The 18,580-nt window shown below is 43.5% G+C and overlaps 1 protein-coding gene across 1 annotated transcript; it reads left to right on the top strand.

Annotated features, from left to right (window-relative positions):
- Window positions 1-1,602: 1,602 nt before the first annotated feature.
- Window positions 1,603-13,370, top strand: LOC131259614 (uncharacterized). Its single transcript, XM_058261153.1, has 6 exons — window positions 1,603-2,471; window positions 2,559-2,685; window positions 7,347-7,467; window positions 8,081-8,157; window positions 9,196-9,577; window positions 9,644-13,370. The coding sequence occupies exons 1-6, from the start codon at window positions 1,827-1,829 to the stop codon at window positions 11,265-11,267; spliced, it is 2,976 nt and encodes a 991-aa protein (XP_058117136.1). The 5' UTR covers window positions 1,603-1,826; the 3' UTR covers window positions 11,268-13,370.
- The last annotated feature ends 5,210 nt before the right edge of the window (window positions 13,371-18,580 follow it).

The following is an 18,580-nucleotide window of genomic DNA, read 5'->3' on the forward strand; positions in this document are numbered from 1 at the left end:
TTGAGGATCGTAGCGAGACGAGATCAGCTTGTAAACTCAATTCAGTTCGAACCGGACCGTTCGCCTAATTGGAGTGATCAGTGAGCTAGTGACGAGATTCTAGATATTGGTGTATTTTCCGCGATCACCTTTCAATCATTTGTGTTCGCTGTTTTCCTCCCGATAGGCAGTAGATCGCGCCCCTTCGGTGTCCCAGGGGGACAGATCACGCTCGTTCTTCGGTCCCTGCTGACGGTGTTTTTTTTTGGGCTTTTCTTGTGTTGTTCGTTCGTTCCGTGCAGCAGCGGTTGTAATGTCAAAGGGTAGGGCCGTTCGTTGTCATCGCTGCCGCTTAATCGTGCTCGGATTGGGAGCTGCCTGCCATTTAAGACGATCTTACGTAAGTTACCAGTGTTAGTGGGAATGGGTAGTCGTGCCCTTACTACGCGAAAGGGATGTTTCGTGGTCTACCGTGTGGTGTCCGGGTTCATCCGTGAAGGGGTGGAGTGCACAAGCAAAATAGCACCAGTGTCGCCCGCCAGTGCAGGTTGACATTAATGGCGGTATTTATTCGGCGGCATCATCCAATTCCTGGTCGGCGAACATGTGGCCGATCGCGACGACACATGTGGCGACCATTTCGAGTGTGCCCGTAGAAGCAAAAACTCGCACAGCAATCGTAGCTCGTATTTATAGGATGTTAATTGATGATTCAAGTTGTGAAAGCTTGCAGACTGCCATTGCAGTGCGACATCCTTTCACCCCGCACCGGCTGGCCTTTCTTTCTCCACCGCAACTGGTCGCTGTCGTCATTTATTACACGGGCTTGTGTTTGTGTGTATGTGTGCTTCCCGTTCGTGTAATGACAATTAATTGTGCCTCCACGTGTACGGGCTAGCTAATCGAAGAAAGCTAGATTTTCCTTCAGCCCTTATGTAGTTGTGTTTGCCTGCAATGGTGATTTGTTATAGTCATTCCTCTGTTTTCTTTTTTTTCGTGATAATCACTACAATAAAATTAGCGTGATGCTAGCCAACCCTACCACAAGGGCAATGAGGGTGGTATTTGGTTCTAATCGAGGTACAAAGCAAAAGTCGTTGTCTAGCGATCGATCGTATTCCAATAACAGTTTGCTAGAAGTTTGTCAACACACCTACGGAATGTCGCTAAAGGTTAATAGAAGGCCCGTTATTCGAACAATTTGAATTGCTTTCACGATAATGGGAGTTAGGCTGGCACGTGCATGACACTTTTCAGGCGGCTGATCGGTTGATACCTTCTCCACTGCCATTCCGGCTTATGTTTCAACATCACTTCAGTAGTTTGTGTGTTGCTCAAAAATAAAAAGAATTATTCCGGTGGCGAACAGAAAACCATGGTGGTGTGATGCAATGTGCTATGCACGTTGCGTACTTGCCTTGAACTTGTGTGTCGATTACTACAGAGAAGTGTTTTCATTTTTTACTGCTAAAGGAGATCTTTTATTGAATTTTGAAATGTTGTTTTTCTCTAGTATATTAAATCACATTCGTTTCACAATTTTCAAACCACATGTTAAAATTGTTTTCATTCTGTCTTTTACACTTTCAGCTTCAATCTAGTTTGATATCGAAATATAACAAAAGGTGCACCAAATACACGACGTTGGAATTGATTTGATTTTAACGGTAAAATTTGCATCGTGGAAAATTCATACAATTGGCAGAAGAAGAAATCTCTCACCTGCCAGGAGCCACACAGGCTACATATTGTCGCCAGCATCCCTCGCAAAATCTTTCGTACCACTCACAATTACGGCGGCGGTAGTAGCTTCCACCGACCAAGAATACGATTTGCGATACAGGGGTATGGTATATTTTCTGGGTGATTGGGGCATGGGAGATATTGAACGTACTACCGCGCAACATGTCCCTACGAATTTGCAGCAACTTAATTTCCACAACTACAACAGTAGCCAGCAACAGCAGCAGCAGCAGCATGAGCACCACCATCTACAGCTACAGCAGCATTCGCGATCTGTTCCATACAATGTGGCCCACCAGCACCAACAGCAGCAGCAACAAGAGCAGCAACAACTGCAGCAGCAGTCCGTTCACTTCGAACGACCCGTTGCTACTGACGGTTTCCATGTAACGAAGAGTGGTGACAATTTTCCGGCGTACCTAAAGGAAGCGCACCAGCAGAAGCCATCTCTGTTCGGTGCTCGGCAGAACAGCAAGCAATTCTATCAGATCGGAGACCAGCAGCACGTCTCGCGGACGTCCACAACAGGGGCCCTTCACCATGAGCAGGAGCAGTATCAATCGCAGAACCTCCACTTTAATAATCACGCCCTCCTGCAGCAGCAACAGCAGCAATGTCAACAACAGCAGCAGAAGCAAGCGCAGCATCAAAACCTCCACCACCATCACCACCACCACCACAACCAACAACCACAGCATGATACCGAAAGTGACGAGGACGAGATCGCTCTGTATCCTCTCAACAACCAGGTACGGGTTTGCATAAACGATTCATTCCGAGAATGCATGTGCATTACATTAAATCTACGTCCATTTTCCTTACTTCTCACCCGCCAGGTCGGTGGCCATACGAGACTCCTGCTGCTGAACCAAAGCACTGTGATCAAGCCACTCAACCTTCGTGAACTCGAGTTCTATCAAAACATTCCCAGCGATATACAGCAGTTTGTTCCAAAGTATAGAGGTAAGCGAAATCCACGATCGACATTCCAAGATTGGTTGCAGGAGGAAACTAATTCCTCGTAGAAATGCAGCGCGGCCAACTGTTTCGCGTCGGATTCGAATTTCGATTCACCTACCGCGATTTACCACGCCGCTTGGAGTATTTCGAATTGTTGTTTTATTTTAATTTCCTTCGGCGTCGCATCGACGGGGGGCAAGTTGTTGGCTATTTTTGAGATTTTTAATATACTCGTCCGCCAATGCCGGCGCCGGGCTGCCCGGAATATGTCGACACGACATTGCGTCGACATGAATTTTCTGAGGACCCTGGTTCGACAGCCGGAATGATTTCATGCCTCTTCTTTCTGGCATCTCCGACCATTGCTGCAGTGGCTACTCAAACGGTTTTCCAAGGACTCGTTCAAGTGTTTTCATGTTGTGCGCTGGAAGTGGAAGAAAATGGGGATTTTTGAGATCATTCATAGCACCACCTTAGAGCCTGCCTTTACCAATTACCATGTATGTAACTTATTTGTCTATCTATAAAATTGTTGTTGTATCTTACAACTCCTGATTCGCAATAGTTTATTGTTTGCATAACCTTTTCTTAAAGTATATAACATTAAAGGCCTAAACGATGGTCCACAATCTATAAAATAGGGGATATTTGTAGAGGCAAAATTAGATAACTGTTAAAGACGATTGTCTTTAACGGTGCTCTTCGCGGGAATAAATGAAAGGCACCAGCTTTTCTTGCCTTTTGAAACTAACTTTATTAAGGTCGTTCGATACGCCAAAAAATTGTCCGGCTTCTCACTGTTCCGCCTTGCAAAGAGATCGAAGGCGCGTCCTTCGATCCTTTTTATGCTTATCTAAAAAACATCGCCGTCGCGGCGACGTTTCTGTTCGGCTAGCTTCGTTGGACCGAAACGTTTCCAACAATAACTTTAAAAGTACCTTTACAATTTGTTCCGTAACGTGCTATTAGAATTGAAGTCCCATTTTGTGTCGTTTTCTGGAATCTGTCTGTGTTTTATTAGAAGCACTATAAAGCAACAATTTTGCCCATTGAAATTCGATTGCTCACTGAATATTGAATTGATTTGTCGTGTATTTCATTTGTTCAGCTATAAGTTATGTTTGTTATAACTAATCCAGAAGGAAAACTCGTTTGTTTTAATAGTGTTGAAGAATTAGTCATAGAAACATACGAGCATGCTAGAACAAAATGGAGAGTGAATCATGGAACATTCTTGTTTAATTAAAAGTAGGTGATTAATTGTCTATCCATTAGATTGGAAGCGTCACTGTTTTCACGCTACATTTGAACCAAATCGCCTTTTAACTGGTTGGTTTAATTTTTCTTTTCCCAATCGTGGAATGTTCGCTTCTTTTCTTTCAAAACTCATCCTCTCGCTTTCTTCCGAGTGGAATTTTCCCACGGCGCGCGCTTGGCAACCAAGTCCAGTTTCAATGCGGGCCAACCACCAGTCTATAACCGTACTGAAGTGTGTCACCCCGGCAATGCGATGGGCAATAAAGTGTTCGCCCGCAAGCAGCTGTTGAGGGGTGCTTCTGCCGTCGCCAACGTCGGCGCCGATCGTGATGTTCGCTGTTATTCTTCCAAATACAGAAACTCATCGTCCACAAACCGTTCACTTCTCTCTAGTGTATATGGAAACGGGAAAAATTGCATGGATTTCTCCGTGTAAAGAAAACATTCTCTTCACGCTCTCCTCGTGCGATGCATCCGACTGGTGCAACAATCCCGGTGAAGGTCACCGTACGTCGTGTGTCTACGCCAAGGTCGTTTCTAGGCAGAATCAAACTATTTGAATGTTTCTTCTCTGTTTGCAAAAGTGTAAATTTTGACTACTAAGTGGAAAGTAACTACTTGTAGTTACCCCTTTAACATACTGGTTTGTAGGTTGAAAAATATAGCTATTTTGTTTGCAGCCGCCTACCGCACGGTGAACACTGTGACATAGTACATATGGATTGCAATACGTAATAGAAAAACTTCACAAGCAGGGGTTGGGACATGCAATTTTCTTCCTACCTATGGCGATATAGGTGCATTTCTGTTCTCATACCAACCAATTTCATCCTACTCATACCAACATTACATAGAGCTCTGGAATGTGATGGCGCATTGGTATTCTGCGCTACAAACCTAGCAAACGGGCGCGTAATCGTCGCTATTTACTTCAGCACCCTCCAACGCCCTTTACCCTCTTTTCAAGAGTAAAGTGATGGTATTTTAATCAAATCTACTCATCGATAATTACTTTTCCTTCCCCGCTGAGGATGATGCTTCTGCGTAGATACACGAATGGATTTAATGCGTTTCCTAAGCCCAATGTTTTCGATAAAAATATTACAGAAGATTCCGCCGATTGAAGCACCGACCGGAAAAACAAATATTATCGCTGCCAAAGTTAACCGCACGGACGAATTTGTAGCGCACCCTAGAACGAGCCAGGCCTTTTTCCCGCAGAACGACTATATTCTTATTTTAGAGTCGCCATGTCGGAGTGCGCGCGCGTTTAAGCATGGTTGCTGGTTGGTTGGTTGCGGGTGGTTATGGACATCCGTAAGAAAAATTATCAACCTCCTTCGTCTCCACCGGCAGCTGAGATTGGAGTGGTTTTTCTCTACAGCGTGGATTTTCGGTGATTCAAACTACAGCTAGCTATGCATCTTCTTAGACATTCTTTCCGCCGTCCACTCGACTCATTCCAACTGCTAAAAAACAACCTTATCCATGCCTCACTTCCGAACGCACATTGCTTCTAGGTTTTGCGCGTTTCGTTTTTCCACCGTCGGACTCGACGTCGGAATGGTCAAGGAAACCGGAATTTTCTTCTTCCTTCCTAATAAATATTGCGCGTTTGAAGAAGGGAAAAATACCGTAACAAAAAAAAATAGACAAGACAACCCGTTGACTGGCGCCAAGTCATTTTAATGCGCCACACGCCTTCATTATTACTATTATTGTTAGTAATATTATTATTATTGTTATTATTAGCTGTAGTAGTGGTTCTATCGGAAAATTTTTCGAGTGGAAGATCAACTGGAAAGGAATGGAATGCGAGGATAAATATTTGAATGACGCATCATCTTTTCCTCCTCGCACAGAGCAGTATTGATGAGGAAAATATTACGGCTCTTCTGTCGGTCGTTTTCCCGAGGCCTGGCGGAATCGGACTGAATAGGCTTTGAAGTTAATGTGATGTATGTTATTAGGAATGGAAAATAAACCTTTAAATCACGGCAACCGAATCGTCGGTTTGTAGTTGGACATGTGTTCTGTTCGCTTTTGCCTTTATATAAAGCGTATCTACCGCCCCATACATGGATGATCTAATTTGTCCAAAATATTAATATTGGAAATGTTACATTTTTACTTTTTTATATATTTATACATAAATACATTAATATCAATTGCCGGATGTGTCATGTCGCGTACAATAGGTAAAATGATTCGGCCACAAAGTGTTGTTACGCCATGCGAGCATCGTACAATGGATTCCAATGAAACTGGATGGCGTGATTTTGTTGGGACATAAAGAAGGGAGTTGTGCCAGCGAACACACCACACAACCCACAGCCTGTGGACGTTGGTTCCCATTTAGGTCGAGTTCATGGTAGGTTAACGTTGGTCGAAAAAATAAGAAATGAAAGCAAAATCAGGGAGCATCGGCATGCGGACGAAAGTTGACACATACTGCAGGCGGGCTCACGTGTGTTTATGTTGCGCACACGCACACAGCAAGTTGGATAGATGGCACCGTAAGGTGTTTGTGAACTTGTCCTGCTAGATGATGGTAAATGAAAATATGTTAAAACTAATCCCTCCGGTTCTGGATGGAAAGTAGTACGTCTTCAAAGAAAGACGATGGCATTTACAATGTTGCAATTGGAAACTTCGAAGAACCATGAATGCCCTCACATAATATTTTACTCTGTTTTGTCTTACATGTAGTGTGTTTAAAAATTCGACCTTGGTAAAATAAACCCAAATGTACCCAAATGTGCCTATGTTTTCAGGAATTCAGAATGATTTAAAAAAAAACTCATATTCAAAAAGTAATAGTTCTATTCAAATACGTTGTTACATAAAATAGAGAGATCTGCTGCGAAGGTTATTATTATTATTATATTATTTTTTATTTAAAATTGTTTGCTGTTGTTACACAATTTTGATCAAAGTTGTACAATTGACATTAAAACTATTTTTTTACGGCATATCGGCCATGCATAAAACAATATTCAATACAGGCAACATACATGTTGCCCAAGTCACACTCATATAAAACCGTACGAAATCATTTCGCTGTTGATAGAGTCAAGTTGGTACTAGGCGTCTCCATCTAAATCATATTTCAGCAGAGCTGATTAATTCTGGTGGTTTTTGTCATCTGGCAATCAAGTGCCAATGGCATGAGAAATCAATTGAATCATCATTGGTTCGTTGATGGTCACATTTGATTGCATGAGGTTCTAAATAAAAATATCAACCACACGTGCTATGAAAGGGAGGGAGGGAACACATCGAAAAGGCAACTCTAGTGGCGTTGCACCAATGTTAAATGCAATTAATTGCATTTTTGTTGACGTTCTTAACCGTATTCTAATGAATTCGTTTCTAACCATTTTGTTAATTTTCCATTTTCGTTTCAGGTGTTATGCAAGCGACGACCATGGGTGGCTCAAAGCTCGAAAAACGCTACTCGCCCAGCTTCCGGGACGATCCAGTACGAAAGACTGCCGCGTCGAAGAGGAAGCGTGAAGAGGTGCTACGGTTAGTATACGTTCGTTGCGACTCTGATGCTATCCGTTTGGCTTCGGTTACCTGTAAAAATGTACCGTTTGCCGGAGACGCTAGTGCAAATGGGGGAGAGGGCTCCTGCTGGTCATTGGCGTAAGCCTGTGTTTGCCTTTCGGGGTCAATTCGGGTGCGATATACTGACGTGGCGACAAATGAAGTGAACGATCCATCGGTGTTTGCCACGTGGTTACGGCCGGTGTTTCAGGTGTCTGGTTATCTGTAGATTGTCTACTTTGATGACGGTTTGTTGTGACCATGAATCCTCTATCATCCGCGTGAAAGTCAGTCGATGATGGGACATGCTGTATACAGCGCTAGTGCGCGCGCGCACTATTTAAGCCGATCCCCCGTTACTACAAATGACAGCCTCACAAATGCCACCATCGATTGTATTTTTTTTAGATGTTTTGATACCGGTAAACTTCTCACCGAACAGAGCTAAAGAGAGGTGTGCCACACACGAGGAAGTCGCCGAACAAAACTCTGACACTCACAGTAAAAATCCCCTGACGTCGCAGTAAGATCTCGCACATGCAGCCCGGCTCTAATCATGGTTTTTTCTCTTTCTCTACTCTTCTACTTGCAGGATGAAAATACATAAAAATGGAATACCTTCTGAAGTGTTAAAAAGTATTGCACAGTTAGACAACTCCAATAAACAATGTTAGTATCGTGTTCGTGGAAGCGATGACGCAATCGTCGACCACATCCTCTTACTCAAACCCAAAGAGGGAGGGGTTTGTTGTGAAGTCGAATGGGTCGCGAAATATGACATATCTTTCCTACATATCCTGCCCTGCAATCGCTTCGTTGTGTGCCGTCCGTCCGTTCCCACTGCTTACGTTCCTTCGTGCTCGTCGACAAGTATTCATCTGACCGTCAGTTCATCGCACATGCACATAAACACGTACCACAACCTTAGACACAAATAAATTCCTACCGGCGAGGAGAGTCATCAACATGCTGCATGTATTCGTTGTTTTATGGCTTCCAAATCACGACGTACATCCCGCGTACGAATGTCTGCACAGTAGCGGCGGAGGCTATTATCGATTGAAGTCGAATAAATATACGTCCTTTTTTCGTATCATTTGTGCGGATTTAATATATTCGTAACAACGAATGTCTGGTCGACGAACGAATTAGCTTTATCAAATATGGGATTGATGGCACACAAAAAACACGGTTGACCTGAGTCGAGCACTAAATTTAATTCTAAATAATGATTTCTGTACTGAAGTACAGGCACCTTTAGAAGAAAGTCAAATCCTTATGTTGTGATTACTTACAGGCGCCCAGCACTGTTCGTGGGTTCCGTGTGAACAAGACACGAACTGCTTGTACTTGTCACGTTTCCTTTTTTCGTCAGTTTTCGCACACTGATGGAAAATGGTGATAGAATTAGTTTATATCTATTAGGTAGACCGACTTTCGACACTGTGCGAGAGTAATCCATGGCGGATTTCACTTTACCGTCCTGGATGACAAAGCTTCATTGCAGTACTTCAAGCTTATACACATCAATTCTCATCCTGTTGCCATGTCCATTTTCATCGACTCCACGCTAGTTCCGTTACCCTTCCCCCTGAAGCCGGAAGAACGTAACTGCTTGGGCGCTGTGTTCTGTTTGAACTGTGGCCGCAATAGAATTGCACTAACGATATATTCCCGTTTTTCTATTTTCCTTTCATCCGAGAGCAGATTTTCTGATGCTGGAAAACATCACCTCCGCATACCGGCAGCCCTGCATCCTCGATCTCAAGATGGGGACCCGCCAGCACGGTGACGATGCATCGGCGGAAAAGCGCAGTAAGCAGATGGCCAAGTGTGCGGCCAGCACATCAGCCTCACTCGGCGTCCGGCTCTGCGGTATGCAGGTTTACCAGACGAAGTTCGACGATTACGTCAAGCGGGACAAGTACTGGGGCCGCGAGCTGTCCGAAGACGGCTTCAAAGAAGCGCTGCACAACTTCTTCCACAACGGCTACCGATTACGGGCGAAGGTGATCGCGAAAGTGTTGGACAAGCTGGAGCAGCTACGGCGCGTCATCGAGAAGCAATCGAGCTACCGCTTCTACTCGTGGTAAATATTCAATCATGCCCGACATTTTACGCATGCATTTAATTAACTTGTTCTGTTTGCCTTCAGCTCACTACTGATCGTGTACGAGGGGTACGAAGATCCGGTCATGATGGCCGACAGTACCGAGCCTTCCGATGCCGGCGACTACCACCTGCTCGAGACGGAATCAAACTCCTACTGCTACGACGCAGACGCATCAAACAGTTCGATTGAGCCACCGATGTCGTCGTCGAATGAAGAGTTTCCAGTCCCGCCGCCGCGCGCCTCTTTTAGTTCCTCCTCCTCGCTACATCACCACCGCGTGAACGCTTCGATGGCCACGGTGGCAGCGGCAGCTGCAGCGGCCAAAGCGGCAGCAGCCACAGCATCATCAACGCCACTCCATAACTCCGATGCTGCTTCCCGGGTCGGTACGGCTCCTGGTTCTTGCACCACATTCGCCGGTCACCACTTCCGCAGTGTAGTGACGGCAGCCGTCGAGCCGATCGAGCAGAGTCTAGGTAGTAATGGTGGCGACCGTACGACGGGAAATTTGTCTTCTGCTCCGGCATCCGAAACAGCGAAGGTAGCACCATTCTGTCCGATTTCGGAGGAGACCATCTATCCGGGTGCGACTGATGGTTCATCATCGCCGAGCGACGCCATTCCAATCATGCCACTGTTACCCTCAGCGGTTGGTGGTGGCGTTACCTGTGCGACCTCGTCGCAGCACATTGTCAGCTCCAGCCCGCACTCGATGGACTCATGGATGAACTACAGTAGCAACAGCAACAGCAGCAGCGACGATTACGCGGCGGCCTTCGTGGTGCCAAAAGCGTCGGTGCCGGGTGGGCGCCCGGAACAAAGTACCGATTTCGAGCCCAGCTTCCTGGGGGATGAGAGTGGAGGACCTTTGCGGGGCAACGACGGCGGTTTCAGTACAAGCAACAGCAGTATTACTTTCGGCCACAGTAAGCTTTCGCTCGAGAGCAGCAACATTTGCAACAATAACACTACGGAGAGTGTGGCCACCACGAACGACCTGGGCGGCGGTAGTATCTTCGCGACCGGGGTTGCCGGTGCGGTTCTGGGTGCAATAGAGCCGAGTGGGGTGGGCAGAAGTGTGGAGCAACGCGTCGGTGGCGTGTTTGAGGGTAGTAGTCAGCATGACAACTCCGACGCCGGATACCACGAAGATGAGGTGGATGATGACGACGAGGAGGAGGGTGAAGTGGACGACGAGGAGGAGCGGCAGCTGTTGCGCAAGAAGCAGATCGGTAGCAGCAGTGGCTCGAAGCGGCTGAAGGGCAAGGATAGCAGTAGCTGCTGCCCGGGAGATGCGGGCGTCGGAGCTGGCGGCCCCATTCGGAAACCGCTCGGTGGCTCTACTGCGAGCGGAACGGCTACAGGGGGCACCTCGATCCCGCTACGCCGAAAGCTTAGCTCCAAGTCAAAATCGGGTTCGCTTGGCGGCGGGCTAGGAGGGATCGGCGGCGGTACGATGGGTATCGGTGGCGGCACCAGCACGCTCGGTATGGCCGATGTTCGTATGATTGACTTCGCGCACACCACGTTCGAGATTAAGAACGGGGGTGCCTCACTATGCACCAGCACCAACGTCAAGGTACACCACGGCCCAGACAGTGGTTTCCTCCGCGGTTTGGACAGCCTCAAGAACATCCTTACAGAAATTTGCGAGGATTTCTATTAGTTAGGGTCGCATTAGCCTGCGCTGGTATGGAAGGGAATGATGTCAACGAAACGAACAGGCCAAATCATAGAAGGATCTGGGGATCAAATACGGAGCTCCAAGGAGCTACAAGTTTGTCGTAAACTGCTATGGGTCTAGTTTTGTCCATTTGTTCTAGTTGCAAGCATCATCGAGATGTAAGGAAGGTACAAAGCAATGACAAAAAGAAAAGGAAGTTGTGCAATCTACCACAGTCAGATGATTTTCAGTTTTCGGAAAACAAAACTTCACCTCACACACACAGACATTTGTACGAGTGATCTTGAATGGCAACAGAATCGATGTTCGGGGCTGTAATCGAAGTAGCCATGTGATGTTTTTTATGTTTGGAGAATATTCTAGTGGTTTTTTATTTAGAAAAACCTTTTTTATTGGAAACGCAGTCATTGACTGCGAGTTGAACTCCCCCAAAACACCATCATATAGAGGATGTCGATCTTTAGTCGATTTTGTCATACATGGCAGTTTCTCACATGTTGTTTTATTTTTGTCCACGGTGTTTTCCAAAAGCATACAAAATGCTACTAACTCCGTGCTCATCTCATGCACGAGAGTGGTACGATTTAGTACGTCCCACTCTATTCAAGATCCGATAGTGTCGTTAGTTTCCTAGCATAAATTGGAAAAGGGGACTCAGTCGGTTGCGTATCAGCGAACGACGATGCTGAGGCGAAGAAAATATAATAGAAAATAGTGCACGGCTGCGGTACACCATTAGTATCAGCGACAGTTTACGGGGAATTTAAACGGTCCACGACCATGCACACTGTTTAGAATCCAGAAGACGGAAAATCCGGCTAGCAAGGTGTCGAAGGGAAGATGAAGAATGATTATGTGAAGATTGTGATACAAAAAAGCATTTGTTTGTCCTCCTCACCGCAGCAAATTTAGTTACGTTATTAGTCGAATGCGCTCAAGTGTCCGTCTTTTTTTTATGTTGCATAAATATATATATATCTATATATATATATGTATTATTATATAAATATTTCATATGTGTGTCCCTTAGGCAGTTGAATTGTAATACGGTTTTTGAAGAAAACCACGGTTAAAATATGATAGAAGATTTATACTTTCCACTTCCCGTCGTGTTATCTATTATTTTCGTTTTCCTTTTCCAATCCACACAAGACGCGGTGGTAGCACTCTGCAAACGATCAGTTATGCAGGTGTTAAAAGTACAATTATTGGTTTATAGTAATAACGTCCATTTTTATGTCTATTTGGTGATACTACTCTTTGGTGAATGGTGAAACGGACGGTTTAGCAACTAAAATGTATGTATGCACTTTTAGTTTTGGTCAATACGGAACACGGTAGGTCCGTCGTGTGTGTTGTATTTGCTTTATCATTGCGTACAATCCTAGTTGCTTAGCGGAATCTTTCCGGGAGTTTCGGTGTTTGTGTTGATTCATATGAGTATTTATTCGTCTTAGTATACTGTAGTTCCTTACGCCATCTCAACTCTAACTTTTAATTTGGTTGAGTATTTATCAACCAACTGCACATGTTTTTACATCCTCATTACAATTTTGTATTATTAACGTTAGCGGTTAATAAGCGACTGTGCACACGCGAATGGCCATGTTCTGTGTTATCCTTCCAACCATACGGGTTGGATAAAAACACGAAGCTGAATGTTTGAATGGGGAATGAATGTGTATTATTAGTACTGTATAAAACGTTGTCCTGTTTGAGCCTTTCCGCCATTCGCAAGCCCTTTTTAATTAGCACCATTTCCTATTTGAGAAACGTGAAGAAGAAAAGTATAAAATTATCCTACTAAGAACTTACAACGTTGGTTGAATTTAACGATACAATGCCATTTTCTTCTTCCCTTCAATTTGCCATGCCTCTTCGTGTGCGTGTGTTTGTAAAGAAATGTAATGTATTGTCACAAAGTAAACGATTAATCGCACCGATTTGTTGCAGTTCGCGGTGTAAAGTACCTTAGATTAACACACTGAAATGCAGAATCCAACACCGGGGGCATCAAACCGACTACAAGTTGTGGATTTGTATTAATGTTTTTTTTTAAATTGAAATGCATACAGTAGCAACTAATTCTTGTGCTAAAGACAACTTTACAGAAAGAAATACAGAGTCGTGTGACCCCATGGCACCGACTATTGCGCACCGTTAATTCTGCCTCACCGACAGCATTACAAAAGCCATTTGTGGACGCTCGAATGGTCTTACGGATTCAGCATAGCATTGGGTACAAACCAAAATCAAAATCAGAAGCAAATCGCTAAATATGTCTTTGTCCTTACCGGTTTCCCGATGGCGGGGTTCCAAACCGAGGCGGTTGAGAAAAACTTAAGCCGAATTTAGCTAAAAGCGAAATACTGAAAAACAAAAAAACAGTGCGATTGATAGTTTGTTTGGTATGTAGCACCCCCAACTCTAAAGTCGTTGCGTAAGTAATAAGAAAAAGCGAACGGATTATCATAGTGACAACATATGCAAAGAGACAAAAAACTGGAAAAAAGAAAATGATAAAAAGGAAAGTAAGCTGGGAATAGCTATAAACGGACACGAAATTGTGAAAAGAAACATTGTAGTGTCTCGATACACATTCATTTGGAGAACCTGAATAAAGATTTAAACATTTTGAAATTATTATTCGATTCGAGTTTTAGTTCACAAGTTCTTCTTTCCGATGAAAAAGGAGTCGAGAAAGGAGCGGATAAATTCTTACTGGCATAAGAAAATAATACTATAACGACTATCTTTTCCATGTTAGGCCGATAATAGACGGCGCGCGTCCGACGCGTCCGTGTCCCGAATGTTATCTACAATCTGTCAAACTGACATCTTCTAGGTCACTTTCGGCACGCGCTAGCCGACGCGCCTGCCTGGACGCAGAGTTGCTTCGAGCAAGCAAAAACGTTTCAATATAAATGTTCAGTTATAATTAGTTCGTTGAGTGGATGTTGTATAAAAACACACATCACACCTGCCACGCTAAGAAAGAATGAGTTTTTCTTCTTAAATACTTAAAATAAAATGTTTTTAAGCTTTACGGACGTTCTGATTAATCTGGACGACAACGTTACAGATGTGGGCGTTTGCTACCCGAGGGTAAAAAAAGATGAATTGGTAAGTAAGAGAAAAAATAAAATCTTACATGTATTGAAAGATGTTTTCACTCATTTCCAGGGCTGGCAACCTTCGCTAGGGGACATGGAAGAAGAAGAGGCAGAAATGTTTTATGAAGATGACGATTATCTGGAGGACAAAAAGGATTCCGAAATCGACGCTCCTAAGGAAAAACAATCAAAGAAGGGTGACGCCGCCTGCCATGGATCGGTGTTTGGCAGGATTACTTATTTTATTTTTTTGTAGTTAGATGTAGTTAGATTTATTATTGTATTGATCAATTGTTTGATAAAAATGTCATCATTTTGTAATGTAACCATGTAAATGTAAACAATGTAAATGTAAATGTAAATGAGTTGATGTGTTTAAAAATATTCAAATTAAATAAACATTTAAATCGCTGCACAGAAGATGTTTTTGTTACCCGTAAACAATTTCATTGTAATAAAGGAACAGCAAAATAATTTTGAGTTTGGTTTAGTTTATAACTTTTATTTCTTTTCCTCGACTTTTTTGTTTGACTGCAGGTCTACACAGCGCTGTAACAATCCTTCGACCGGAAGTTTCATTCTTTCCGGAAGTTCGATTCTTTCCGATTTCTTTTAGAATATTGTTTCAAAATGTTCATGGCCTAAATCAGAGAAAACATGAATTCATGATTTAAATATATTCAACTGATCGGAACATTAAATGAACATCGCTAGAGTAGCGTCTTGTTCAATATCCGAATAGATTCTTGAATGATAATTTGTGTGGTTTTCTTTACTCTCATTTACTCTTTTACCCGATGGAGAAACATTTATGCTTTTTTTCACCAATTCTGTCAAATTCATGAAATGCCGTCCATCGTGTTTGGGTATACTTTGCCCAAATTCATTCAAATGTTTTCACTGCTGCTTCGGGACTCGATGCCTATTGTATTGTTGTTGACAGTTTTTAGTATTTTCCCAACGAGGTCTTCGTAAATTCTGTTCTAGGTGAATATTTACTTACCGGCAACAATTCACCAACAAGCCGTGTCAAAGGCAAGAAATTCAATAGCCACAGGACAAGAAAAAAAGAACAAATTTGGATAAGTAGGATAAAACATAAAACCTTACACGTAGTAAATATACACATCAGATAAGTGTGCACTAAGATCTAAAATTTTAAATCTCAACCAACTGAGATCTAAAAAGAAATTGCTAAAATTTTAAATAAAACCGATTGCTTCTAGTAGACTATGGAATGCAATTTACTACCTTCGAAACAGCCTATAAATCAATCGCAGTATACACATTTCATTATTTGAGCATTTGTAACGATTGAGTACGGATGCTCAAAACTAACACAATGGGTATGATCGATTTCTTTTGTTGTTTTAGGTCCAAAAAGGAGCCGGAAGAGGAAGAATTCGTTTTGTGGAGCTCAATAGAAGTAAATGAAGAATTCGATTCAGTTGATGCAATGCGGGATGAGGATGTCCCGGACGCCGATGTCCCGAACGAAGATGTCCCGAACGAAGATGTCCCGAACGAAGATGTTCCGAACGAAGATGTCCCGAACGAAGATGTCCCGGACGCCGATGTCCCGGACACCGATGTCCCGGACGCCGACGTTCCGGATGTCGACGTTCCGGACGCCGATGTCCCGGACGCCGATGTCCCGGACGCCGACGTTCCGAATGTCGACGTTCCGGACGTCGACGTTCTGGATGACGACGACGTTCCGGACGACGACGTTCTGATGAATCTGGACGACAACGTTACAGAGGTGGGCGTTTGCTACCCGAGGGTAAAAAAAGATGTATTGGTAAGTAAGAGAAAAAATAAAATCTTACATGTATTAAAAGATGTTTTCACTCATTTCCAGGGCTGGCAACCTTCGCTAGGGGACATCGAAGAAGAAGAGGCAGAAATGTTTTACGAAGATGACGATTATCTGGAGGACAAAAAGGATTCCGAAATCGACGCTCCAAAGGAAAAACAATCAAAGAAGGGTGACGCCGTCTGCCATGGATCGGTGTTTGGCAGGATTACTTATTTTATTTTTTTGTAGTTAGATGTAGTTAGATTTATTATTGTATTGATCAATTGTTTGATAATGTAATCATTTTGTAATGTAACCATGTAAATGTAAACAATGTAAATGTAAATGAGTTGATGTGTTTAAAAATATTCAAATTAAATAAACATTTAAATCGCTGCACAGAAGATGTTTTTGTTACCCGTAAACAATTTCATTGTAATAAAGGAACAGCAAAATAATTTTGAGTTTGGTTTAGTTTATAACTTTTATTTCTTTTCCTCGACTTTTTTGTTTGACTGCAGGTCTACACAGCGCTGCAACAATCCTTCGACCGGAAGTTTCATTCTTTCCGGAAGTTCGATTCTTTCCGATTTCTTTTAGAGTATTGTTTCAAAATGTTCATGGCCGAAATCAGAGAAAACATCAATTCATGATTTAAATATATTCAACTGATCGGAACATTAAATGAACATCGCTAGAGTAGCGTCTTGTTCAATATCCGAATAGATTCTTGAATGATAATTTGTGTGGTTTTCTTTACTCTCATTTACTCTTTTACCCGATGGAGAAACATTTATGCTTTTTTTCACCAATTCTGTCAAATTCATGAAATGCCGTCCATCGTGTTTGGGTATACTTTGCCCAAATTCATTCAAATGTTTTCACTGCTGCTTCGGGACTCGATGCCTATTGTATTGTTGTTGACAGTTTTTAGTATTTTCCCAACGAGGTCTTCGTAAATTCTGTTCTAGGTGAATATTTACTTACCGGCAACAATTCACCAACAAGCCGAGTCAAAGGCAACAAATTCAATAGCCACAGGACAAGAAAAAAAGAACAAATTTGGGTAAGTAGGATAAAACATAAAACCTTACACGTAGTAAATATACACATCAGATAAGTGTGCACTAAGATCTAAAATTTTAAATCTCAACCAACTGAGATCTAAAAAGAAATTGCTAAAATTTTAAATAAAACCGATTGCATCTAGTAGACTATGAAATGCAATTTACTACCTTCGAAACAGCCTATAAATCAATCGTAGTATACACATTTCATTATTTGAGCATTTGTAACGATTGAGTACGGATGCTCAAAACTAACACAATGGGTATGATCGATTTCTTTTGTTGTTTTAGGTCCAAAAAGGAGCCGGAAGAGGAAGAATTCGTTTTGTGGAGCTCAATAGAAGTAAATGAAGAATTCGATTCAGTTCACGAAATGCGGGATGAGGATGTCCCGAACGAAGATGTCCCGAACGAAGATGTCCCGAACGAAGATGTTCCGAACGAAGATCCCTACCAACATTAGCTTCGGGTCGAGATAGGAAATTAATGGGCAAGAGCGAGATGGTGATAGCCTTGTCTCTTTTACACCAACGCAGAAATTCCCCCGTCCCGCCACCGCCAGAAATCTCTGGCCACCGCGCCCATCTGTTGCCGCGACAGCCGATCCGAACTGAAAAATCGAGGTTTGTGCATCAAAGTGCGCATGCGCAATGCAATACGATACGAAGTTTAAATGCCCTGCGCGATCGGGTCTTCGAAGACCCAGCGCGAGCGATCGAAAACCCAGCGCGAGCCATCGTTGACCAGTCGAATGCCCAGCGCGGTCGAATACGGACGTATGGGTACCCGTACGGGTATACCCAGCGCGAGCGGTCATTCATTCATACGTACGCAGCGCAAGCGATCGCTAAACGAAGAGCAAAAGCCTCTTACGGTGGCCATATGAATTCGCTCCGCGAGAGGTTTAAATGGCTAGAGCGGGTTGAGCGCGAACGATGCATTCCCATACAGTCCATACAAACGACTACGCACTAGATATATATTGGGCCTTTAGCACACCGTTCTCAACAAAGAGCGACGGTCTTGCGGTAGGTGCGCAGAGACCGGAGTGGAAACAACGCGGTTCAATTCCGCGTAACAGCTCGAGACATGAAAATGTGTAGAAGGAAGAGAAGGAAAAAAGAGGGAGGGCCCCGAAAGGGGCCTCCATTTTTCGTTTTTGTCGTGGCAACTTCGGTTTTGCTTCGGCAATTTCCAACCAAATCTTTCAGACTATTCGTGTCCCGATTGAGTGAGAATTTGGCTGGGTTTACTTCGTGCAGTGTTTCGGGGGATGTTCCGAACGAAGATGTCCCGAACGAAGATGTCCCGGACGCC

The sequence above is a fragment of the Anopheles coustani genome, chromosome 3, assembly GCF_943734705.1.
Source record: "Anopheles coustani chromosome 3, idAnoCousDA_361_x.2, whole genome shotgun sequence".
In the NCBI taxonomy this organism is placed as follows: Eukaryota; Metazoa; Arthropoda; class Insecta; order Diptera; family Culicidae; genus Anopheles; species Anopheles coustani.

Coding starts and splice junctions, on each gene's coding strand:
- LOC131259614 (XM_058261153.1), top strand. CDS start 1,827: ATGGTATATTTTCTGGGTGATTGGGGCATGGGAGATATTGAACGTACT. Junction 8,158..9,195: donor AGACAACTCCAATAAACAAT/GTTAGTATCGTG, acceptor ATCCGAGAGCAG/ATTTTCTGATGCTGGAAAAC. Junction 9,578..9,643: donor AGCTACCGCTTCTACTCGTG/GTAAATATTCAA, acceptor GTTTGCCTTCAG/CTCACTACTGATCGTGTACG.